Here is a 25,802-nt window from a genome sequence, read left to right as displayed (position 1 = left end):
AAGTATTTTTGAAGTGTTTTGGGAGATTGTGGGGGAAAAAAAAACAAATAAATATGATCTGGGTTTTGAATTGGCCTGATGCTTTAGTCTTTTTTTAAAACTGCCAAGAGGTTTTCTCATGGCCACTCATTTTGGATACAAAATTTTGTGTTGGAGAACGTTTCTTTTTATCGGTATTCATTTTAATCTGTAGGATTAGTACTTGGTTTAGATAAATGACAATGTATTTGTCACACTGCCTGCAACTGAGTTGCATAAACGTAATTTAATAAGTGGAGCAATTTATTTAAAAATACTCCACCCACTACAGTTCATCTTTTCATTGATCCCTTCCAGGAGTATTTTGTTTTCAAACACTGTGTTCAACAAAAAACATATTTGGTCTACATTCATAAATTTGAAAAGTGATCTACCCATAAAACACAGAAAAACATAACAGTAGATTAGATTCATTGAGTAAACAGCCTTCAGACAGGAACTTGTAACTAAAATACTGTGGTCTTTAATGTGTTGTCTTGCAATACAAAACATTTTAAAAGTAACTTCCTGTTTTCAAACTTTATCTGAAGCTTTGTTTAGAAGCAAGTGCACATAATTTTCTTTATATAGTTCTGGATTTTGACCAGAGTGTAAAGTCATTCATAATATAGTCTGGCACAGCACCCTGTGGTTGAATATCAGCCCAGCATTCCAGTTTAGTTGTACACAGACATAGAGTTCTCTGCTGTGCTTTTTTGGCTGTACAAATGCATTCCAAAGCAGTTAGAGAAGTTAGTATTAAACCTGCTGATTTACTTGCCACAGATGTCTATCTGTAGTAAAAGTATTACTGCAGAAGAGTGACTATTACAGTAAACTCTGAAATTTCTACTATTTTAATAGGTTAATAGAATAAGCTTGAGCAAAATATTATAAATGTTGGAAACCTGAGGAAACTCAAATGCATAGAATCAAGTGGATTTAGGAAGATGAAATATAAAATTAAAAACTAAAAATGTCTGATTTAAGCTTTGATGAAAGATCAAGTTAGTTTGTCTTTAAGCTCAAGTTGCCTTCCAGTTTTATAACTTTACAAGCAAAATCCTTGGGATAATTTGAAATTTTTCCACTTTCAACTCAATTGCCTGAGATATATTGCAACTTTCAGAGTTGTGCTTCAGTACTAATTAATATTTTCTTGAGCTAATTTTTCTGTAAAGTATATTTTCACTTGCATGTTGCTTACACAGTTGAGGAATCTGGAGATGTATTATTTTTTAAAATATACTATAACATTTGGGATGGAAAGAAGTTCTGCTTTAGACTTGTGTTAATAGCATTTTTTTTCTTAAAAGGGGGTGTGGAGAAAAATAGGGCAGTGGTAAGTGAATTGCATGATATGTCTGTAATTAGAACTAAATTAACCTAAAGAGACTGGGGCCATAACTCTTTTAATGTCTTATGGATATAACTTGTAATTGGGTGTCTAATTTGTGACTAAAGCAGTCACTTTTGTTGTGGAGCTTGAAAAGCCACAGTAAGAAATAAAGCTAACCAGTTGCTAATCTGAAATCTGAACAGAAACTGCATTTGCCTGCATGATTTGACAAATTGTTTAAAAATGGATTCTGTATTCAATAGAGTTGCCTTTGTGGAATTGTGTACATTTATTAAACATATATTGGGTGGGAGTGTATTCACTTGTATTAAAAATATTGCAATTGATTCACTGTTGAATCAACTGGTTTCAGTTGAGTCAATCAGTTCTGACTTTTGAAGTCTTGAAAGCAGTTTAGTTCCTAGTTAATGGAGCAAGGATCAAATTATACTTGAAGACAATTTTCTGTGTATTGAATTTAGTATTGCATTACTTGAACCTGCATGTTCATGATCTTTTCAAAAGCAAAAGGTGTAAGCCATTTGGCACTTGCCCATTCATCGAAGTTATGGCTAATATTTTTATTTCCAGTGCTGCTTTCCTGTACCAGGAACAACTTTGATTCCCTTATTATCTCCTATTTTTAAAAAAAAATCATTGTTCTGACTTGAATACATTTAATGGTTAACCTCTGTAGCCGCCTTGAGTAGTGAATTACAAAGATTCATGGCATCTGGTAGAATAAATTTCTTTATTTAGCCTAGATAGCTGGCCCCTTATTTTGAGACTGTTTCTCATTCTAAGTGCCTCAACCAAGAAAGTGACAGCTCTACATCTACACTTATTGAGCCCCTTAGAATTTTCTACATCTCGATGAGTTTGCCTCTCATTCCTCACACGTGACTGCACAGCCAAACACCTGGATAATCACTCTGTCAAGTTTGCCGATGACACAACGAGTGGGACTCATCACCAACACAGATGGCCTATAGAGAGGAGGTGGAAGAGCTTGAGACTTGGTGTCAGGCAAATAACCTCTTTCTTAATGTAAATGGAATAAAGAATGTTATTGACTTCAGGAAGACTCGCACCACTCACACTGCCCTTTACATTTGTGTCACAGCAAGCAGTTTCAAACTCCTGGAGTGTACTACTTACATCTCCCGTGGTTATAGAACACATCCTGCGCAGTCTGGAAAGCTCACGAGCGCCTCTATCTTTCTGTGGACGCTGAAGGGAGCTGGACTGTACACATCTATACTCGTGCAGTAAAGAACATCCTAAAGGACTGCATCACTGCTTGGTATGGAAACTGCATTGCAGCAGACAGGAAGGCTCTACAATGGGTAGTCAAAACTGCCCAACGCATCACTGACACCAGCATACCCCCCCCCCAACACCCCCCCCACACCCCCCTCCCACACCCCACCACACACATCAAGAGGATGTATACAGAACGCTGCTGGAATAGTGCCAGTAAACACCCTGCTCATCTACTGATTGGCTCACTCCTATCAGGAAGGAGACTACATAGCATCCACTCCAGGACCACCAGACTCAAAAGCAGTTACTTTCCCTATGCAGTAAGACCGATTTAACACCTCCACCCACTAACCCATCCCACCACAACTTTATTAATAACGAGAAAATATGCATGAAGGGTCTCAGCCTGAAACGTCGACTGTACTCTTTTTCCATAGATGCTCCGTGTCCTGTTGAGTTCCTCCAGCATTTTATGTGTTGCACAACATTATTATTTCCTGTCAGTCTCCTCATGTACAGACTCTTGTGCATTGTGTCAATTTATGGACACAAAATCAATCTATGTATGTAAGTTATCTTGTGTATCTATATTGTTTCTTGTATTTATTCTTTACCTTTGCGCTGTATTGGATACAGAGTAACAATTACTTTTTCATCTTTACACTTGTATACAGGGAATGGCATTAAACGATCTTGATTCTTGATTGATTCTGAATCTTGAATATAGGCCTAGTCTGCTTGATCTCTCCTAATAAGGCAAAACCACTACTAGAAAGTGGTCTGGGGAACCCTCCCTGCACTCCCTCTATCAGAAATCTTTTCTTGGGTGTGGAGACCAGCCCTGTACATTGTATTCCAGACGTGATCTTGCCAGAATCCCTTTTAATTGGAGCAACATGTCTCTACTCTTATACTCCATGTCTCTTGCAGTAGTAGTTAATACATTGTCTTTTCAGCTACTGGTTGAAGCTGTATATTAACTTGGTGATTTGTGTACAAGGGCACCCTGATCCCTCTGAACACCAGTGCCATTTAATATCTTGGCATTTAAAAAAATCTGCCCTTTAACTAAAGTGGATGGCTTGGCATTTTTCTTTAATTATATTCCATTTGCCATGTCCCTTTGCTCGTACTAAATTTCATAATTCCAAGAAGGGAACTCTTTATCTACTGAATACAGAATCTATTTTAAAACAGATTGTCAAATCATTCAACCACTTGGGTTTCTGTTCAGTGTTTACCTAAAGTCCTTTTGCTCCGCATATAGTGCACATTGCCTTGTGGCTTTATCATCAGCAGACCTATATTGTATATAGTACATTTTGATTCCCTCTTCCAACTCGCTGATAAAGATTAAACCAGAACCAATCCCTATGACACTCATTGCCTCCAGTCCAAAAATACCCAGTTTATGCTTAATCAGTCAACCTACATCAGCATATTACTCTCAATACTCAAAGCCATGACTTTTAAATTGTTTGATAATCTGTTGTATGGCATAAATTAAGGGCTTTCAGAAGATCCAAATTCAGTACATCAGTTGTCTTACAAGTTTCACCTCAAAATTCCAATGGATTTGTCCAAATCTGTGTCCCTTATCATAAATCATTTGACTCCAAGGGCCCTGTTTACCTCTGCTTTAATAATGGCAATGAAACTACCAGAACCTACTCGTGTCAAGTGCACTGGACTATAGTCCCTTGGATTTTTCTCTCCTTTTAAATTGTAGGGTTATATTTCCTATTTTATCCATTGGAAGTTGTTCCATGATTTATGGAATTTTGGAAGCTGACTGTCAATGCTGCCACCCCTGTTATCTTGGAAGTCAGACATTTGGTATTAAGGATTTATTATATGAATATTACCTTTCTTAACTAAAGCTCATTTCTTTGAGCTTATTTTATTCTAAAGATGTAGTCCTTTACAATTTCTGGGAAGTTTCTGTGGTTTGCTTAATTTCTCCATTCTCCAGCTGTAAGGTAACCGCATTTTTTTTTTACATATCTGAAGATGTTGCAGTCTGTTTCTCACTAACCTCTCATTCTGTTTTCCTTTTATCAATATCATCATCTCCTTTGATTCTGACATTTTCTCAGTACTCAAGCTTTCTGCTTTTATTGGCAATGATAGACCCTTTCCTTTGGTCTCGTACTGTCTTTAATTCTAACCATGACTGAACCACTTCTCCTGTTTTTTCCCTTAATGGAGATACATACTACTTATTTATACATTAATTCAGTTGTTAGTCTCTGCTTGTTTCTGTTTTTCTTGATATAGGTTACCAGTCTACCATAGTCAACATCTACTTTGTCACTTTGTAGTTTGTTTTTGATCAGATTAGATGCCCTGGTATCATGTTAGTTAAATTTTTAATAATTACAGTTTATTGACTAACCTTTTATTTCCTTTTACTATTTTAATTGCTCTGCATTAAAGTTTCCAGTAGCACGGGAGATCCTCTAGTAACCTGTTGAAGGCATTTTGCAGTTAGGTATTCAATGATCGCTTCTTTTTGATCATTGATTCACGGGGAAGGTGGGAATAATACGTCTGCTGTAATTGCAAAGTTTAGTGACTTCTTTGTGTCAATTTGTTGTCACACAGGAGGCTAAACCAAATTTTACATTGATTATGTGCAGTAGTGCACAGGTATTTGGTTATAGTGTATCTTTATCGGTTATTGTATGCTTTCACATTGGAGCCATTTTAGTATTGTCCTGGATCACTTATGACTGATAGATTAATGGCTAAATGTGGAAAAATGTTTCTCTTTGGTCTTGCTGGTGAGAGGTAGTTGAGCACTACTAAAGCATAGACCTTTGACTAGGGATATGAATTAAATTCCTGTTGTCCTAGCTTCATATCAAATAACTTGCCATTTTGAAAGTTTGTTTTCATTATAGCACAAATGACTTTGATGCAATTAACATTGGGGTAACACTTTTGTGTGTCTGTCTAGGCTGACCTACCTGGGATTAAATGGCGCCGTTATTCGTGGCAAGGTCCTGTTGGAACACCACTCGTCATCCCAGTGGCTGAAGATGATGCTATTCTTTGCAGTTTCAGCCGTTGCTTGAAGGCTAATGTACTTTGTGTCTGGCGAAGGGATATGACACCTGGCCACAGGGAGCTTTGGATTTTCTGGTGGGGCGAAGTTCCAAATTTTGCTGATCTCATTCATCATGAACTCAAAGGTGAGAATGAAAGTGGGCTGATTGTGACTTTTTAAAAATATAATTTTTATGATCTGACACCTTGATCAAGGCTGCAGTTCTCTTGGTGTATAACACGATTACTATATTGAGATATACAGTTGCTTCCATGGCTACACTCAGCAAATGACTGGGTAAGGTATGGGACAGAGGCTGAAGCAGAAATGAAAAACTGTAAAAATGTCATCAACATTTTCCCAAAATAGCTGGCTGTTCAGTAACAAGTGGTGAAATGTCATAAGATTACTTGGCTAGTTTGTTTCCCACTGTTTTAAAGGACTTTAAGGTTGTAAAGTAATGTGGTCTAATCCAACAATGGCCTCTAAAATGATTGCACCAGTACTGCTTTGTTCTTTTGTGTAACTTTCTGCAACAGTTCAGAGGTTGCAATCGCTTCATTCCAATGAGTTCTCAAGCACATTCTTCTCCCTTTTCTTTTCATTGGTGTCAAGACAATTGAGTGCCATTATCTGAAATTTTATTCATTAGCCCTTTGTTTTACCACCACTTTTTGTGGCTCTTTTTAAAGGAAAACTGGTATTTTTAAAAAACATTTTGATGTACTGTATTTCAAAGTACAAGTGTTGTTTAAATATACTGCAAAAAAAGAATTCGGTGATCTTTATTAACTACAGGAACCAGATTTTGGTTTTCTTGCTCCATGCAAAGATGAGGTCAAAATTTTGCAAGATTTTAGAGTTGTGGTTATAGGGCCTTTGAGTTGTACAGCACAGAAACACCAATCCCATTTATTCATGTTAGTTCTGTAGCCTGAGAGGTTAAAATATCCTTTCTAAACATCTCCCTCACTTTAAACCCGTGCCTCATGGCTTAAGAGACTTGCACCAAGGAATAAAGATTTTTTTCCTACCTTCCATATCTATCCCCTCATAATTTTCTATACCTCCTATCAGGTCCTCTGGATCAGCTGGGTTTGCTTTCTCTGGAGGAGTCTTTCCTTAACTGAAATACTCCGATCCAAGGAATTTTCTGGTGAATCTTCTCCGCACCATTCGGTGCATTCACTTTTTAAAAATGGTGTGGCAACTTAAACTGTACACATTACATCAGGTGTGGCCTGATGTTTCAGGAAACTCTTAACATGAAATCCCAGCTCTTGTAAACTATGCCGTAGCCAGTGAAAGCAAGCATCTCATCTAACCTTCTCCGCCTTTCCACCTGTACTGCTACTTTTAGAGATATTCAAAGTTCAAAAATTTATTATAAATTTACATAGATGTCACCATATACAACCCTGAGATTCATTTTCTTGTGTGCATACACTATAAATCCAAGAAACACAATAGTCAATGAAAGACTGCAACCAACAACCTGTTGGGTGTAAAAGACGACAAACTCTGCAAATACAGAAAGAAGGAAAAAAAAAGCAATAAAGATTAAGAATGAGATGAAGAGGGTACAGTTTAGTGTTGGGGCAAGTGAAGTTGAGTGAAGTTATCCTCTTTGATTCAAGAGCCTGATGATTGAGGGGTAATAACATTCCTGAATCTGGTAGTGTGTCCCCTGAGGCTCCACCTTCATAGTAACACCAGTGAGAAGGGAAGCATGGACTCAGGGTCCTTGATGATGGATGCTACTTTCCTTTGACATTGCTTTATGCAGATGTGCTCAATGTGGGGAGGGCTCTACCTGTGATGGACTGTGCCATATCCTCTACTTCTCGTAGGATTTTCTGTTCAAGGGTATTGTTGTTTCCATACCAGGCTATGATGCAACCAGTTAGTATACTCTCCACCACACATCCATAGAAGTTTATCAAGGTAGAGATGATGCTTTGCTTTCTTTGCTGGCTCGTGGACCTCTGTTGATTTCAGGAAGAGGAAACGATTAGCTACTTGGTTTTGTTGACATTGGGTATTTGCTGATTGTTGAGGCACCCCTCAGCTAGATGTTCAATCTCCCTCCTACATGCTGTTTTATCACCACCTTTGATTCTGCCAATGACAATGGTGTCATCAGCAAGCTTAACTATGGCATTGGAGCTATACTTAGTCTCGCAGTCGTAAGTATAAAGCAACTACAGAGTGGGGGCTAAGGCTCTCAGCATTGTATTGTACTTGTGCTAATGGAGATTGTGGAAGAGCTGTTGCCAATCCAAATTGACTGTGGTCTGTAAGTGAGGAAATTGAGGATCCAGTTGCACAAGGAGCTATTGAGGCCAATGTCTTGAAGCCTATTGATTAGTTTTGAGGGTATAATATTATTGGATGCTGAGCTGTAGCTAATGAAGAGATTTCCTGATGTGTGCATCTTTGCTGTTCAGATGTTCCAGGGTTGAGTGAAGAGCCATTGAAATGGCATTTGTGGACCTGTTGTGCCCGTAGGCAAAAATGGAGTGGATCCAAGTCACTTTTCAGACAGGAATTGATGTGTTTTATCACCAACCTCTTGAGGCACATCATCACTGTGGATGTAATTGCTACTGGATGGTAGTCATTGAGGCAGATTACCATGTTTTTCTTGGACACCAGTATGATTGAAGCCTGCTTGAAGCAGGTGGATATGTCAGGCTGCTGAAGTGAGAGGTTAAAGATATCAGTAAACATTTTAGCCAGCTGGTCAGCACAAGTTTTTAGTACTTGGCCAGGTATCCCATCTGGGCTGGATGCTTTCTGTGAGTTCACCCTCCTGAAGGATTCTCTCATGTCGACTTGAGAGACTGAAGTTACAGGGTCATTGGAGGCTGTGGGAGTCTGAAGGTTCCTGCATGTTTTGCTGGTCAAAGTGAGTATAGAAGTCATTGAGCTCATCTGGGAGCAAAGACTTGTCACCCATGTTACTTGGTTTCACTTTGTAAGAAATAATAGCATTCAAGCCCTGCTCCAGCTGTTGGATATTGTTCAGTGATTCAACTTTACATAGAAACATAGAAACATAGAAAATAGGTGCAGGAGTAGGCCATTCGGCCCTTCGAGCCTGCACCGCCATTTATTATGATCATGGCTGATCATCCAACTCAGAACCCAGCCTTCCCTCCATACCCCCTGACCCCTGTAGCCACAAGGGCCATATCTAACTTCCTTTTAAACATAGCTAATGAACTGGCCTCAACAGTTTGCTGTGGCAGAGAATTCCACAGATTCACCACTCTCTGTGTGAAGAAGTTTTTCCTAACCTCGGTCCTAAAAGGCTTCCCCTCTATCCTCAAACTGTGACCCCTCGTTCTAGACCTCCCCAACATCGGGAACAATCTTCCCGCATCTAGCCTGTCCAATCCCTTTAGGATCTTATACGTTTCAATCAGATCCCCCCTCAATCTTCTAAATTCCAACGAGTACAAGCCCAGTTCATCCAGTCTTTCTTCATATGAAAGACCTGCCATCCCAGGAATCAATCTGGTGAACCTTCTTTGTACTCCCTCTATGGCAAAGATGTCTTTCCTCAGATTAGGGGACCAAAACTGCACACAATACTCCAGGTGTGGTCTCACCAAGGCCTTGTACAACTGCAGTAGTACCTCCCTGCTCCTGTACTCGAATCCTCTCGCTATAAATGCCAGCATACCGTTCGCCTTTTTCACCGCCTGCTGTACCTGCATGCCCACTTTCAATGACTGGTGTATAATGACACCCAGGTCTCGTTGCACCTCCCCTTTTCCTAATCGGCCACCATTCAGATAATAATCTGTTTTCCTATTTTTGCCACCAAAGTGGATAACTTCACATTTATCCACATTAAATTGCATCTGCCATGAGTTTGCCCACTCACCCAACCTATCCAAGTCACCCTGCATCCTCTTAGCATCCTCCCCACTGCTAACACTGCCACCCAGCTTCGTGTCATCCGCAAACTTGGAGATGCTGCATTTAATTCCCTCATCCAAGTCATTAATATATATTGTAAACAACTGGGGTCCCAGCACTGAGCCTTGCGGTACCCCACTAGTCACCGCCTGCCATTCTGAAAAGGTCCCGTTTATTCCCACTCTTTGCTTCCTGTCTGCTAACCAATTCTCCACCCACACCAATACCTTACCCCCAATACCGTGTGCTTTAAGTTTGCACACTAATCTCCTATGTGGGACCTTGTCAAAAGCCTTTTGAAAATCCAAATATACCACATCCACTGGTTCTCCCCTATCCACTCTACTAGTTACATCCTCAAAAATTCTATGAGATTCGTCAGACATGATTTTCCTTTCACAAATCCATGCTGACTTTGTCCGATCATTTCACCGCTTTCCAAATGTGCTGTTATCACATCCTTGATAACTGACTCCAGCAGTTTCCCCACCACCGACGTTAGGCTAACCGGCCTATAATTCCCCGGTTTCTCTCTCCCTCCTTTTTTAAAAAGTGGGGTTACATTAGCCACCCTCCAATCCTCAGGAACTAGTCCAGAATCTAACGAGTTTTGAAAAATTATCACTAATGCATCCACTATTTCTTGGGCCACTTCCTTAAGCACTCTGGGATGCAGACCATCTGGCCCTGGGGATTTATCTGCCTTCAATCCCTTCAATTTACCTAACACCACTTCCCTACTAACATGTATTTCGCTCAGTTCCTCCATCTCACTGGACCCTCTGTCCCTTACTATTTCTGGAAGATTATTTATGTCCTCCTTAGTGAAGACAGAACCAAAGTAATTATTCAATTGGTCTGCCATGTCCTTGCTCCCCATAATCAATTCACCTGTTTCTGTTTGCAGGGGACCTACATTTGTCTTTATCAGTCTTTTCCTTTTTACATATCTATAAAAGCTTTTACAGTCCGTTTTTATGTTCTCTGCCAGTTTTCTCTCATAATCTTTTTTCCCCTTCCTAATTAAGCCCTTTGTCCTCCTCTGCTGAACTCTGAATTTCTCCCAGTCCTCAGGTGAGCCACTTTCTCTGGCTAATTTGTATGCTACTTCTTTGGAATTGATACTATCCCTAATTTCTCTTGTCAGCCACGGGTGCACTACCTTCCTTGATTTATTCTTTTGCCAAACTGGGATGAACAATTGTTGTAGTTCATCCATGCAACCTTTAAATGCCTGCCATTGCATATCCACCGTCAATCCTTGAAGTGTCATTTGCCAGTCTATCTTAGCTAATTCATGTCTCATACCTTCAAAGTTACCCCTCTTTAAGTTCAGAACCTTTGTTTCTGAATTAACTACGTCACTCTCCATGTTAATGAAGAATTCCACCATATTATGGTCACTCTTACCCAAGGGGCCTCTCACGACAAGATCGCTAATTAACCCTTCCTCATTGCTCAAAACCCAGTCCAGAATAGCCTGCTCTCTAGTCGGTTCCTCGACATGTTGGTTCAAAAAACCATCCCGCATACATTCCAAGAAATCCTCTTCCTCAGCACCTTTACCAATTTGGTTCACCCAGTCTACATGTAGATTGAAGTCACCCATTATAACTGCTGTTCCTTTATTGCACACATTTCTAATTTCCTGTTTAATACCATCTCCGACCTCACTACTACTGTTAGGTGGCCTGTACACAACTCCCACCAGCGTCTTCTGCCCCTTAGTGTTACGCAGCTCTACCCATATCGATTCCACATCTTCCCGGCTTATGTCCTTCCTTTCTATTGCGTTAATCTCTTTTTTAACCAGCAACGCCACCCCACCTCCCCTTCCTTCGTGTCTATCCCTCCTGAATATTGAATATCCCTGAACGTTGAGCTCCCATCCCTGGTCACCCTGGAGCCATGTCTCTGTGATCCCAACTATATCATAATCATTAATAACAATCTGCACTTTCAATTCATCCACCTTATTACGAATGCTCCTTGCATTGACACATAAAGCCTTCAGGCACTCTTTTACAACTCTCTTAGCCCTTTTTAATGCTTGCCCTGGATTTGTCGGCCTGCCACTTTTACTTTTCCCCTTTGTACTTTTTGCTTCTACGCTCATTTTACACCCCTCTGTCTCTCTGCACTGGTTCCCATCCCTCTGTTGTGAACTAACCTCCTCACACCTAGCCGCTTTAATTTGATTCCAGAATTGTCACTTCAGACATGAGATGGCTTTCTGTAGATTGTACCTGGACCTCTTGTATCTTGGTTGTCAGGTCTGAACGCCTCTGATCTGGCCTTCAGTAGATTGTGGATCTCATGGTTCATGCAGGGATTCTGGTTGGAGAAGGCAGAGATTTTGTGAGGAAGCACTCTCTGACTGTTTTTATAAAGCCCATGACAACTGGTGTATTCATTCCGACTTTTCAAATCATTTAACAAAATGAATGTTAATAAATGGCTGACCTGTAGTTGACTTGCAGAGAATTAGAAATCCAGCAGGTCACAACTGATGACGATGAGCTCTGAAATTAATCAACAAGGTATCATGTGTTATTAGTTGGTGCTCTTGTAGCTGATAGTCCCACATTTGCTGAACTTGAATATTTTGATACTGTGCTCTTTAGTTCTGGATACTCCTACTATAGGAAACATCCTGTCCACATCCACCCAAAATAGCCCTTTCAACATTTGGTAGGTTTCAATGAGATCCCCTTGCATTCTTCCAAAACTGTGGACAATACTTCAAGTGCAGCCTAACTAATGTCTTATAAAGCTTCAGCATTATCTCCTATATTCTATTCCCCTTGAAACAAATGGCAATATGGCATTTGCCTTTTTTACTACAGACTCAACCTGTAAATTAACCTTCTGGGAGTCTTGCACGAGGACTCGAGTCCCTCTGCACATTTGAATTTTCTCCCCATCTTGATAATCTGCACTTCTACCAAAATGCATTGTCATACATTTCCTAACACTGTATTACATCTGCCACTTTTTTTTGCGCCATTCTTCCAATTTGTCTAAGTCCTGCTGCAATGGCATTGCTTCTTTAGCACTACCTTCCCCTCCACCTATCTTCGTATGATCTGCAAATGTTGCCCCAAAGTCATCAATTCCATTATCTAAATCATTGACAGCATAATGTGAAAAGCCGCGGCCCCAATACTGACCCCTGAGGAAAACCACTAGTTACTGGTAGCCAACCAGAAAAGGCTGCTTTTATTCCCACTTGCTGCCTCATGTCTGTCAGCCATTCTGCTATCCATGCTAGTATTTTTCCTGTAACGCCATAAGATTTTATCTTCTTAAGCAGCCTCATGTGGCACCTTATCAAACGCCTTCTGAAAATCCAAGTAAATGACATTCACTGCCTCCTTTGTCTGCCCTGCTTGTTACTTCCTCAAAGAACTAACAGATTTGTCAGGCAAGTTTTCCCTTTACAGATAACATGCTGACTTTGACTTATTTTATCATTAGTCTATTAGTACCTTGAAACCTCATCCTTGATGATAGACTCCAACACTTTCCCAGCCACTGAGGTTAGGCTAACTGACATATTTCTTTTCTTTTGCCTTTCTCCCTCTTAAGGACTGGTAAAGAAAGATAGTTTCACTGCTGTTGGGTATGCAGATCCAGGATTTGTACCCAGCAGTAATGTACAATTGGTGATGTATTTCCCATTCAGGATGGTGGCCTTGTATATCTACTTGTTCTGCTTGGTGGTAGAGATCACAGGTTTGAGAGATGCTTGTTAGCGTAGCCTAGAGAAGTAACTGCAGTGAGTGTAGTAAATGGGTAAATAAGACAGGCCATGCCTGCAGGACTGTCATCACACCCGAGGCTTCATTCTATCAGTCTGTCCATAGCTTTTGCAATTTCTCATCAATGGTGAACTCTCTGGATGTTGATATTGGGATCTGGGTAATGGAAATGCCTTTGAGTATCAAGGGTAAGTAGTTAGATTTTCTAGATTGCCATTATCTGGTACTTTCATGGCCTGGGTGAGTATAATGATTTGTAGATGATATTGTGTGGGTAGTTAGGATTTAGTTTGACTTCCATTCTTTTATGGCTTCTGAGATGATTAAGGCCTTCAATGGATGAAGTGGAGGGCATATTTACACAGGTCTTGTGTGCTTCAGAATCAGAATCGGGTTTATTATCACCAGCATGTGATGTGAAATTTGTTAACTTAGCAGCAGTAGTTCAATGCAATACATAATCTAGCAGAGAGAGAGAGAGAGAAAATATAATAATAAATAGAGAATAAACAAACTACGTATATTGAATAGATTTTTAATGTGCAAAAACAAATACTGTACATTTAAAAAAAAAAGTGAGGTAGTGTCTAAAGCTTCAATGTCCATTTAGGAATCGGATGGCAGAGGGGAAGAAGCTGTTCCTGAATCACTGAGTGTGTGCCTTCAGGCTTCTGTACCTCCTACCTGATGGTAACAGTGAGAAAAGGGCATGCCCTGGGTGCTGGAGGCCCTTAATAATGGACGATGCCTTTCTGAGACGCTGCTCACTGAAGATGTCCTGGGTACTTTGTAGGCTAGTGCCCAAGATGGAGCTGACTAGATTTACAACCTTATGCAGCTTCTTTCGGTCCTGTGCAGTAGCCTCTCCATACCAGACAGTGATGCAGCCTGTCAGAATGCTCTCCACGGTACAACTATAGAAGGTTATGAGTGTATTTGTTGACATGCCAAATCTCTTCAAACTCCTAATAAAGTATAGCCACTATCTTGCCGCCTTTATGACTACATCGATATGTTGGGACCAGGTTAGATCCTCAGAGATCTTGACACTGAGGAATTTGAAGCTGCCCTCACTCTCTACTTCTGATGCCTGAGGATTGGTATGTGCTCCTTTGTCTTGTACTTCCTGAAGTCCACAATCAGCTCCTTCGTCTTACTGACGTTGAGTGCCAGGTTGTTGCTGCGGCACCATTCCACTAGTCGGCATATCTCACTCCTGTCCGCCCTCTCGTCACCACCTGAGATTCTACCAACAATGGTTGTATCGTCAGCAAATTTGTAGATGGTATTTGAGCTGTGCCTAGCCACACAGTCATGTGTATACAGAGAGTAGAGCAATGGGCTAAGCACACACCCCTGAGGTGCGCCAGTGTTGATCGTCAGCGAGGAGGATATGTTATCACCAATCCACACAGACTGTGGTCTTCGGGTTACGAAGTTGAGGATCCTATTGCAGAGGGAGGTACAGAGGCTCAGGTTCTGAACTTCTCAATCAGGATTGTGGGAATGATGGTATTAAATGCTGAGCTATAGTTGATGAACAGCATCCTGACGTAGGTGTTAGTGTTGTCTAGGTCGGGGGTCCCCAACCTTTTTAGCACCGCGGACTGGTTTAATATTGACAATATTCTTGCGGACTGGCCGACTTGGGGAGGGGAGGGCGGTGGTTCAAGTTCAACAGTGCATGACAGTTAATGAGGAAAGGTGCAGCTGACTCTTATCATTTCATAGCGCCAAAACATGTGGTTTCCTCGTGGCCCGGTAGCACATCTTTGCAACCTGGTGGTTGGGGACCACTGGTCTAGGTGGTCTAAGGCCGTGTGGAGAGCCATTGAGATTGCATCTGCTGTTGACCTATTGTGATGATAGGCAAATTGAAATGGGTCCAGGTCCTTGCTGAGGCAGGAGTTCAGTCTAGTCATAATCAACCTCACAAAGTATTTCATCACTGTTGATATGAGTGCTACTGGGCAATAGTCATTAAGGCAGCCCACATTATTCTTCTTGGGCACTGGTATAATTGTTACCTTTTTGAAGCAAGTAAGAACTTCTGCCCGTAGCAGTGAGAGGTTGAAAATGTCCCTGAATACTCCTGCTAATTGGTTGGCACAGGTTTACAGAGCCTTACCAGGTATTCCATTGGGACCTTCTGCCTTGTGAGGGTTTGCTCTCTTTAAAGGCAGTCTAACATCGGCCTCTGAGACAGAGATCACAGGGTCATTGGGTGCAGCAGGGATCTTCACAGCTGTAGTTATAGACTTCAGATTTTCTGAGCAATCTGAAGTGCTCCTTCACTTAAAACATTTATGACTTGGGGGTTCTTGAGTCAGTGGGAGCGATGCATCTTCTTCCCTCAAGGAGGCCTTGTGTACTATTCCAGTTTCTGACCGATGTCTTCAAATAGTATGTTTCACAGCATATTGCTCGGCAAGTGAATAACATGGCCTGCAAATAAAGTGTAATTGGATGCTGGTTTGGGAGAAGTACTGACATTTCTTTGCTTATTCTTTTGGTGGATTTGAAGAATTTTGTGGAGGCCATATCTGGTACCTTTTGAGGTGGCTGGTGTAGGTAGTCTATGTCTTGGAAGGATACAGGAAGGTGGGAACTATTGTTGCCTTGCAGACCTTTGGTTTGGCAAGACTAATGGTCTACAAGATAACAATAGTTCCCATATTCCTTTGTTGTTCTAAGACTAAAGTTTTTGTGTATAAGATTGAAAACGATTGAATTTAGTAATTCAAACGATATAGAAGGTGAGAGTTTTCAACAACAAAAAAAAGTTTAAGGTAGTGTTCTGCAGGAGCATTTGGGTTGAACGTGGGGCTCATGTTCCAATCACAGTGGTAAAGTAAATGAATGTTTAAGTTTATTTTTGGACTGGGCTTAATGGAGAATATTACATTGTGTACGAGATGGTTGAAAGGCTTTGGAAAGTCAGGTGATGAGTCACCTAGTGCATCTGAACTGCTAGTTGGTTTCCATATTGATGGGAGACTGTTTAAGGCTAATAACCAACTTTATTCAATCTAGTTGTAGAATACACCTTCTGGTGCTACTTGGACATGTCTTCAGTGATGAACCCGAGGTCGTAGGGTGTTTCGGGTCTTTAAATCATCAGACAGCCTCGACTGGGTGACCCAGCCGGGGGTGATCAGCCCCCGACTTGTGTCCAAGTGGCGCACTAATCCACCACAGCCACCGCGAGGCTTTTTCAGCACCCTCCAGAATGTTCTTGGTGGCTCTTCTGCACTGCAGTCCTTTAACTCCAAGGAGTTTTCTAAGTATAGTTTCATTATGAAGAACAGAAAAAAAATACAGATTTGGATAGGGGAAGGGGAAACTTGTAGCAAATATGCATTACATTAATGTCAAAAAGTTACTGTTCAAGGACAAGTACTCAAGTTGAGTAACATCTGCAAACAGTTTTGCTTCTGAAGAGTTACTGGATTTTTAAGTAGGGAAATTATTAAATTGTGTGGGAAGGGGCAAACAGTGTTGGAGAGAACAAAATGCAGTTGCAATTGCTGAAAATCTGAAATTGATTGGTGCCAAAGTGGGTTGATCAAGTGGGGTTTGTGGAGGGTGGGGTGATGGGAAAACCATTTCGAGGTGAGAGTGAATGATCTTGCAATCTTTAAGGCTGCAAAGATTAAGATTTGTTATACTGGAGTTATTACAAATAAAGTGCGTGCCTGTGGTGTGTATTTTCATGGTCTTCTGCTTCTGTAGACCAACCATTTCAAAGCTTGATATGTTAATCTTAATGTTATTCAACATTTGCTGTATAACCTTGCATCTCCTAATGAGTGTGTTTCAATTTTTATTTAAAAAAAATATATTTAGTACTATTTGCATCAACTTCTGTCAGCACTGTTTTTAAACTGTGACTTCATTGGATTGTATTTATCTTGCAGCAAGCATTGCTGAGGTCAAATCCAATGGAATTGAATCGCACAAGTGAAGCACTGAAGTTAATTTTATCTCAATTCCAAAATTGATATCGTGGAAATACTGTATCTAGTTTTGCTGTAGTTAATTGTACAATGTAATCAAATGTGGACCTTTGTAAAAATAAGTCTTGGATAAAGGAGAACATAAATGGCTTTTTAAGTGGTATTCCATAAATAACTTTCAGAGGTGCTACATTTTTTATCTCAACGATCTGAAAAACAAAACTGCAAATTTGAAATTCCAAAATGACATGATTAAGCAGCATGTCTGAGGGGAGGCAAAATTAACAAGTTGGGTTAATGAACTTCTGCAAGTTAAATTCTGATGAAAGGTTCTCGCTGTGTAACCCTCTGAATATTTCCAGCATTTCCTCAATTTCTTATGGAATCTACAGTCAACCTATTTTGTTTTCTTCATTTCTGTAATGCCAAAATGTGGCTTGGGCATTTATTTGCAAGGTTGTTCATGATTTAAACCCGCTGTTAACTGGAGGTTAGATGGGGAAATAAAGGAAAGTGATGGAAGGTGTCATTGATTAATCTGTTTCAGTATCCTTTATCTGAAATGCTTGGGACTGGAAGTGTTTTGGATTTCAGATTTTTAGGAGGATGTTAGAATATATAATGAGTTAGCATGACATTGCCATCATTTCTACCCCTGAATTTATGTGCTATCAGTAAGCAGTCTGTTGTACACTTGTTCATCACATGTACTTAACAGTAAAAATTATTACATACCATTAATTTTAATAAAAATATACTGCGTGCAGAATAACAAAAGAAGCACAGCAGCATCAGGAGAAGAATTATCAGAATCAGCTATTGAACAACAAATAACGGCAGGTTTTTAGTCTCCACTTGTGGCGTGTTTTGATTTAAAAAGTTACCATACACTGTATCTGTGGTATAGTTCTTTTAGGTATAAAAAACAATCAGCATTGTAAACTTGTTCTGGTGCTAGATTTTCGTGATCAGCAGACGCTTTAAAAATTTAATGTTGTGCCTTTTTTAAAAGTTATGCAAGCAGCCTGCTGAATATTCACAATTGCCTTCAATTTTCAGTTTGTCAAATAGATCTTTGCTTGTTTCATCAGCATACTATTAAGACCATAAGATATAGGCAGAATTAGGCCATTTCATCATGGCTGATCCATTTTTCGTCTCAGCCCCAATCCACCGTCTTCTCTCCATATCCATTCATTCCCTGAGCAATCAAGAATCTATCAACCTCTGCCCTAAATATACATACAAGATTTGGCCTTCACAGCTCCTGTGGCAATGAATTCCACAGATTCACCACAGATTCTGGCTAAAGAAATTCCTCCTCATCTCCATTCTAAAAGGATGCCCCCCTATTCTGAGGCTGTGTCCTCTGGTCTTAGACTCTCCCACGATGGAAGACATCTTTTCCATATCCACTCTATCAAGGCCTTTCACCTTTCGTTAGGTTTCGATGAAGTCACCCCTCATTCTTCTGAATTCTACTGACTACAGGCCCAGAGCTATCAAACGCTCTTCATATGACAAGCCATTCAATCCTGGAGTCATTTTCGTGAACCTCCTTTGAGCCCTCTACAGTTTGTCTTTCTAAGATAAGAGAGTCAACTGCTCACAATATTCCAAGTGAGGCCTCACCAGTGCTTTATAACATCTCAACATTACATCCTTGCTTTTATATTCGGTCCTCTTGAAATGAATGCTAACATTGCATTTTCCTTCCTCACCACAGCCTCAACCTGCAAATTAACCTTTTAGGAAATCCTGCACAAGTACTTCCAAGTCCCTTTGCCCCTCAGATTTTTGTATTCTCTCCAATTAGAAAATAATCAACCCTCATTTCTTCTATCAAAGTCCACTTCCTGACACTGTATTCCATCTGCCACTTCTTTATCCATTCTCCTAATCAGTCTTGAGTTCTACTGTAACCTCTCTATTTTCACAAAACTACCTGCTGCTCCACTGATCTTCATATTGTCTGCAAACTTTGCAACAAAGCTATCAATTCCATCCTCCAAATCATTGACATATAACAATAAGAGAATTGGTCCTGACACAGTCAACTGGTCAATGGCGCCAGTCAGAAAAGGCTTCCTTTATTCTCACTTTGTCTCCTGCCAATCCTTTTATCCTTGCTAAACTCTTTCCTGTAATACTATGGGCTCGTAACATGTTAAGCAGCTTCATGTGTGGCACCTTGTCAAAGGCCTTCTGAAAATCCAAGAACACAACTTCAACTGATTCCCCTTTGTCTATCCTACTTGTTGGACTTCTTTGGGAAAAAATAACAAATTTGTCCGGCAAGATTTTCCCTTGAGGAAACCATGCTGACTATGGCCTATTTTATCATGTGCATCCAAGTACCTTGAGACCTCATCCTCAACTCCAACATCTTCCCAACCACTGAGATCTAACTAACTGGCCTATAAATCTTTCTTATAAATCTTCTTGTAATTTTCCAGTCTTCCAGAACCATTCCAGAATCTAGTGATTCTTGAAAGATCATTGCTACTGCCTCCATAATCTCCACAGCTACCTCTTTTCAGAATCCTGGGGTTTACACCATTTGGAGACTGCAAGTTCAGGTGACTTGTCTACCTTCAGACCTTTCAGTTTACCAATAAACTCTAGTAATGGTAACTTCACACACTTCATGACCACTGACACCTGGAACTTCCACCATACTGCTAGTGTCTTCCACAGTTAAATGGTATATGTTCACTCTGACGCTGATAATCCATTCTTTTAATATACTGTCCACATTTTTTTTGCCTTGTGCAGTGTTTTTCTATTTTACATTAATTTCTGTTAATTGCATGTGTGAAGTCACTTCTCTTAGCTGTCTGTGGTGTGCAGAGACCCACTCATTGCCTGGGTACCTTTCCAGCACCTTGTGGAAATTTCCTTTTGTAATGTCATGTCAGCGCTCGAAAAAATTTCACATTTTGGAAGTTTTAGGATTTTGGATGGGTGCTCAGCCTGTACAATCAAGTGGTGCCTTTTCACTAATGTTCACCATCGACAAAACCCCCTGCATTTACTTACCTAGACTCTCTGACACTACCTATCAGACCTATGATCTTTGCACCGAAAAGAGCAAGATATTTGGGTATATAAGGACACCACCTAATACGAGGTGCACACACTTTTGATCTGGATGGTGACCTAGCCACAATTCTTTTCAAAATCCTGGAACTCTATCCAGTTATACTGTGGAAAATGGAGTGCAGTAGTTTGAGGTTGGCTGGTTAACAGTACTTCCAAAGTCTATTGAGATGACACTGAATTTAATATGGTTAACATGTAGGATTACCTTGATGGCCTTTCATTTAGTTCTGATCCTTAAAGATTCTCTCACAGCGTGGGTGAAAGGAGTTTGGTAGATTGTGCTCCAAATAGGAAGAGGCATTTAGGAATGCTGCTTGCTATTAGGTAGTGACATTTGACCTTTGTCCATTTGGAAGGCATTCGAAGTATCTGAATGAGGCCAATGTTGGAGAGCATCAAGTTTAGGCATGAAGGATTGGGGCTGAAATTTATTGAAGAATCTAGGAAATTATAAGAAAATGAAAGAAGTAGAATGGGGTCTGATGCAGCAATTACGCTTGGAATGAGGTACCTACCTGCTTTAAGTAGGTTGCAATCATACCGGTACCTAAGAAGAGTGTGGTAACCTGCCTCAGTGACTATTGTACAGTAGCATTAACATCCACAGTGAAGTGCTTTGAGAGGTTGGTAATGAAACATATCAGCTCCTGCCTAAGAAGTGACTTGGATGTGCTCCATTTGACCTACCATCACAACAGGTCCACAGCAGATGCCATTAGCTCTTCACTCAACCCTGGGACATCTGTTCAGCAAAGATGCATACATCAGGATACTCTTTATTGACTACAGCCTGGCATTCAATATTATCATCCTCTTAAAATTAACCATAAGCTTCAAAATCTTGACCTCAATACCTCCTTGTGCAATTGGATTCTCAATTTCCTCACTTCTCAGTCAGTCCAGGTTGGCAACATCTCCACAATCTCCATCAGCATGGTGCACTACAAGGCTGTGTGCTTAGTCTCCTAGTCTACTTGGTTCGTACTTAATGGCAGTGTGGCTAAACATAGCTCCAGTGCCATATTCACGTTTGCTGACTTCACCACTGTTGTCCAAATCAAAGGTGGTGATGAATTAGCATTGGGGGGGGGGGGGAGAGAGAGAGATTGAAACTCTGGCTGAGTGTTGCCGCAGCAACAACCTCTTGCTCTGTGTAAGTAAGATCAAGGAACTGCCTATTGACCTGAGGAAACCGGAGATCACTGAGCCAGTCCTCATTGGTGGGGATCAAAGGTGGAGAAGGTCAACACCTTTAATTTCTCGGTGTTATAATTTCAGAGGACCTGTCCTGGGCCCAGCATGCAAGTGCAATTATGAAGAAAGCACAGCAGCGTCTCTACTTCCTCTGGAGTTTGTGAAGATTTGGCATGACATCTAATACTTTGAAAACCTCCTATAGATGTGTGGTGGAAAGTATATTGACTGGTTCCATTCGCGGTCTGGTTCCATTCGCGGTCTGGAAAGGAAACACCAGTGCCCTTGAATGGAAAATTCTACAAAAAGAAATGGATACGACCCAGTCCATCACAGGTAAAGCCCTCTCCTCCAGTGAGCACATCTACATGGAGCGCTGTCACAGGAAAGCAACATCTGTCATCGTGGACCCCCTCCACCCAGGTCATGCTCTCTTCTCACTTTTCCCATCAGGAAGAAGGTATAGGAGCTTCAAGACTCTCACTACCAGGTTCAGGAAGTTATCCTTCAATCACCAGGCTCTTGAACCAGTGTGGATAACTTCATTCATCTTCACTTCCCCAGCACTGAATTGTTCCCACAACCTTGGTGACAGGAGCTCTTCATCTCATGTTCTCAATATTTATTGCTAGTTATTTTTTTTCTTTTGTTTTGTGTTTGCACAGTTTGTCTTTTGCACATTGGTTGGTTGTCTGCCCTGTTGGGTGTGGTCTTTTCTTTCTTTGATTCCATTTTGGTTCTTGGATTTACTGAGTGCCCTCAAGAAAACTAATCTCAGAGTTGTGTATGGTGACACGTATGTAATTTGATAATAAATTTACTTTGAGCAATGATTTTTCTTCTCACCCATTCCCACTGATTTCTAAGCATTTGGTGAGATAGTTGGTCAGATGAATTTCAGAGGGTGTGCCTCCCTCTCCTTCACCATTCCCCATCCCCTTTACCCCCTCTCACCTTATCTCCTGGCCTGCCCATCGCCTCCCTTTGGTGTTCTTCCCCCTTTTCTTCCATCGCCTTCTGTCCCCTCCTATTAAAACTCCCGCTTCTCTAGCCCTGTATTGCTTTCACCAATCGACTTCCCAGTTCTTTACTTCACCTCTCCCCCTCCTGGGACTTGTTACCTTGTGTTTCTCCCTCCCCATATCCTACCTTTTAACTCTACTCCTCATCTTTTTTCCTCCAGTCCTGCTGAAGGGTCTCAGCCCAAAGTATCGACTATACTTTTTTTTTTTCCTTTATGCTACCTGGCCTGCTGAGTTCCTCCAGCATTTTGTGTGTGTTGCTTAGATTTCCAGCATCATCAAATTTTCTCTTGCTGTAACTTTGTTGGATGTGGCATTTGGGCAGTCTATAACATTAATCGCAGGGCAAATTTGTGGTGGTGGTGGGGAGCCACGAGACAAAGCATTTTGAAATGCATTAAGAATGTGTTGAAATTCTGTTAAATAAATGTGAAGTAGTGTACTTTATTTTAGAAAGTATCCTATTAAGCTTATTATATTAATATAGCCTTAAATATTTCCATTATCTGCTAATTACCATTTAAAGCTAGTTTAGGGCTTTTTAAAAAAAAATCAAAATGTTTCCCAATTTCCTAACATTGAATTTTGCCATTTTAAGCACTTCTGCATTACACCTGAGTTGGATGAGTGATTTTTCCAGAGGTGACTTTTTAGACTGTATGACAATAGTAGCAATCATTGCAACTGCAGCCATAAAATTGTGTATTTTGCTGATGCAGGTGTGGAATTTGACAATTTAAAACTTGAATTATTTTATTCTCTGAAAATTCAATGCTACAGGTCTAATGTTAAAATTGATTCAAAAATGCCTTTTAACTTCTATTGCTGCGCAGCTAGTAGAGAAGCTACCTCACAGCTGCAGTAATCTGTGTTCAATCCTGAGCTCAGTGCTCTGTGTGTGTGTCATTTTTCTTATCTTTCATTTCTTTCTCTTTTTTCCTTCCTTTCCTCCCTCCATGGAGAATAAAACAGTATAAAAGGGCACTTTGACATGAACTTGATAAGCTGAAGTTATGGTAATATGACTTGCTGATTCCAGTGGTTCTTAAACATCTTAATAACATTTTAGGTTGTGGCCTTTGAAACGGTGAAAGTAAATCCAGGCCTGTGTTTTGTGGTCTTGGAGAGCCAGAGGGCTGACAACTTGGCAACAGTTCTTTAAATTGCCATGGACCCTAATTCTGTGCACTTTGGTAGCGTAGTAGTTAGTGTGATATTTATGGTTCAGGGCTTTCCGGAGTTCGGAGCTCAATTACGTAGCAGTCTGTAAGGAGTTTGTAATGTTCACCCTGTGAACTATGTGGATTTCTTTGGGTGCTTCAGTTTCTCCCACAGTCTAAAGATGTACTGGTTAGTAGGTTAATTTGTCATTGTAAATTGTCCTGTGATTAGACTAGCGTTGAATAGATGAGTTGCTGAGCAGTGCTGCTAGTTGGGCAGGGATGGCCTGTTCCGTGCTTTAAATAAAATAGTTAAGTTTTAAACTTTTATGTTCATTAGTGGAAGTAATATTTTCAATATTAAGTACTCTGTTTCATTTGCCGGACTTTCAGTATTGTTGTAAGAAATCATGCTTGAACATTGATTCACTTGCATGTTAGCTCCTATATGTATTTTGGGCTTTGCATGAAATGAAGATTGAATAATTTTAGGCAGTGAATACATGAAGTATTGTATGTAATTATTAAGCTTTCTAAGCATAAGCTTATGATTTGTTGATTTTCATCATTCTCTGTATATCCATGTGTGAAAAGCATCACTTGCTGAGCTGAAATCGGGCAACATTAATTAGCAGTGTGCAGTTGTGCAATGCTATTAGATGGACTTTGGGGAATAGAGGAATGCATTTGCTCTGCTTAATGACCACTGATATAAGCATCCTTCTGTGCATTATAAACTGTTGGTCAAAATTAATTGGAGTATTTGTTGCAAGTACTACAGTAATCACTGCAAAATATTTTTTATTACTTTGAAATACAATGGGTAATTTTCATTTTTTTAAATTGGTCTGTAAAATTGGAAACTAGAATATATCTGCTGGGTTGAATCTTGAGTAAATTCTTGTCAGATGTAACATCAAAAATGGATCTCTTGAAGATGATAGAATGTAGTTCTCTTGAATCTTGAGGCTAATTATGTTCTAGTTAGCTGACTTAAATTTGGAATTAATCTACAAAGGATTTTAAAACCATAACCATTCTGTAAACCTTGTATAGATAGTTATGACAGAAGGAGGCTAGACAGGCCTGTTGAGTCTACCGACAAAACAACAATCTAATGTTTTTCTCTTTTTTATTTTGCAGTATCCTTTCCAGTGGTGTGTCTTCCATTGGCTAATTCTCCCAAATTTTAGTTTAAGTGTATAACTTCACTTGATTAGCAAAAAGCTGAGGAGTCAGATGTATCATTGTCTCGGTGCTTAGCTGCTGGAATGATGTTGAGTGGGAGTCTGTGTTTCATGCCTAATTCAGATACTAGCTTGACAGCAAGAAAGTGAGTAAAATCTAGCCTAGTGTACTAGGTAATGACTCTTCATTATGACGTATGAACTCTTGAGTATTTCCAGCATTTCCCCATCTCATTTCAGATCTTCAGCATCTGCTGTATTTCCCTTTTTTTGCTCTACTTTGAAGCTTAATCAGTTAAAATCATGCATTGGAGGTGTAAACAGCATGGTATGTGGTTGTTCAGATTTTCCAGCTTGGCAGCTGTCATCAGTTTGCTGGCTTGGTTAACTGAACTGTGCTGTAATGGGGAATCAGAATGCTCTTTCAACAATTTTTCTACAATTTCCTGTTTAATGTGGATGTCTCATTATCTTTAAATAGATCATTAGGTGGGAAGTGCATTTGCACATCTACAGTGGCATGCAAAAGTTTGGGCACTCCGGTCAAAATTTGTGTTACTGTGAATAGCTAAGTGAGTAAAAGATGACCTGATTTCCAAAAGGCATAAAGATAAAGATGACACATTTCTTTAATATTTTAAGCAAAATTACTTTTTTATTTCCATCTTTTACAGTTTCAAAATAACAAAAAAGGAAAAGGGCCCGAAGCAAAAGTTTGGGTGCCCTGCATGGTCAGTACTTAGTAACACCCCCTTTGGCAAGTATCGCAGCTTGTAAACGCTTTCTGTAGCCAGCTTTCAATTCTTGTTTGGGGGATATTTGCT

General features: G+C 40.2%; 1 protein-coding gene across 2 annotated transcripts in view; it reads left to right on the top strand.

The window, feature by feature from the left end:
• med13a (mediator complex subunit 13a) overlaps positions 1-25,802 on the top strand; it is a 184,177-nt gene that overhangs the window by 8,312 nt on the left and 150,063 nt on the right. For both annotated transcript variants that reach the window (XM_063031090.1, XM_063031089.1), the window contains exon 2: positions 5,580-5,814. In XM_063031090.1, coding sequence (XP_062887160.1) covers positions 5,580-5,814 — 235 coding nt within the window. The remainder of the gene's footprint in view (positions 1-5,579; positions 5,815-25,802) is intronic.

Source organism: Mobula hypostoma, chromosome 23, assembly GCF_963921235.1.
Source record: "Mobula hypostoma chromosome 23, sMobHyp1.1, whole genome shotgun sequence".
In the NCBI taxonomy this organism is placed as follows: Eukaryota; Metazoa; Chordata; class Chondrichthyes; order Myliobatiformes; family Myliobatidae; genus Mobula; species Mobula hypostoma.
Note: the sequence above shows the minus strand (reverse complement) of the source record. Positions and strands in the feature narration are given on the sequence as shown.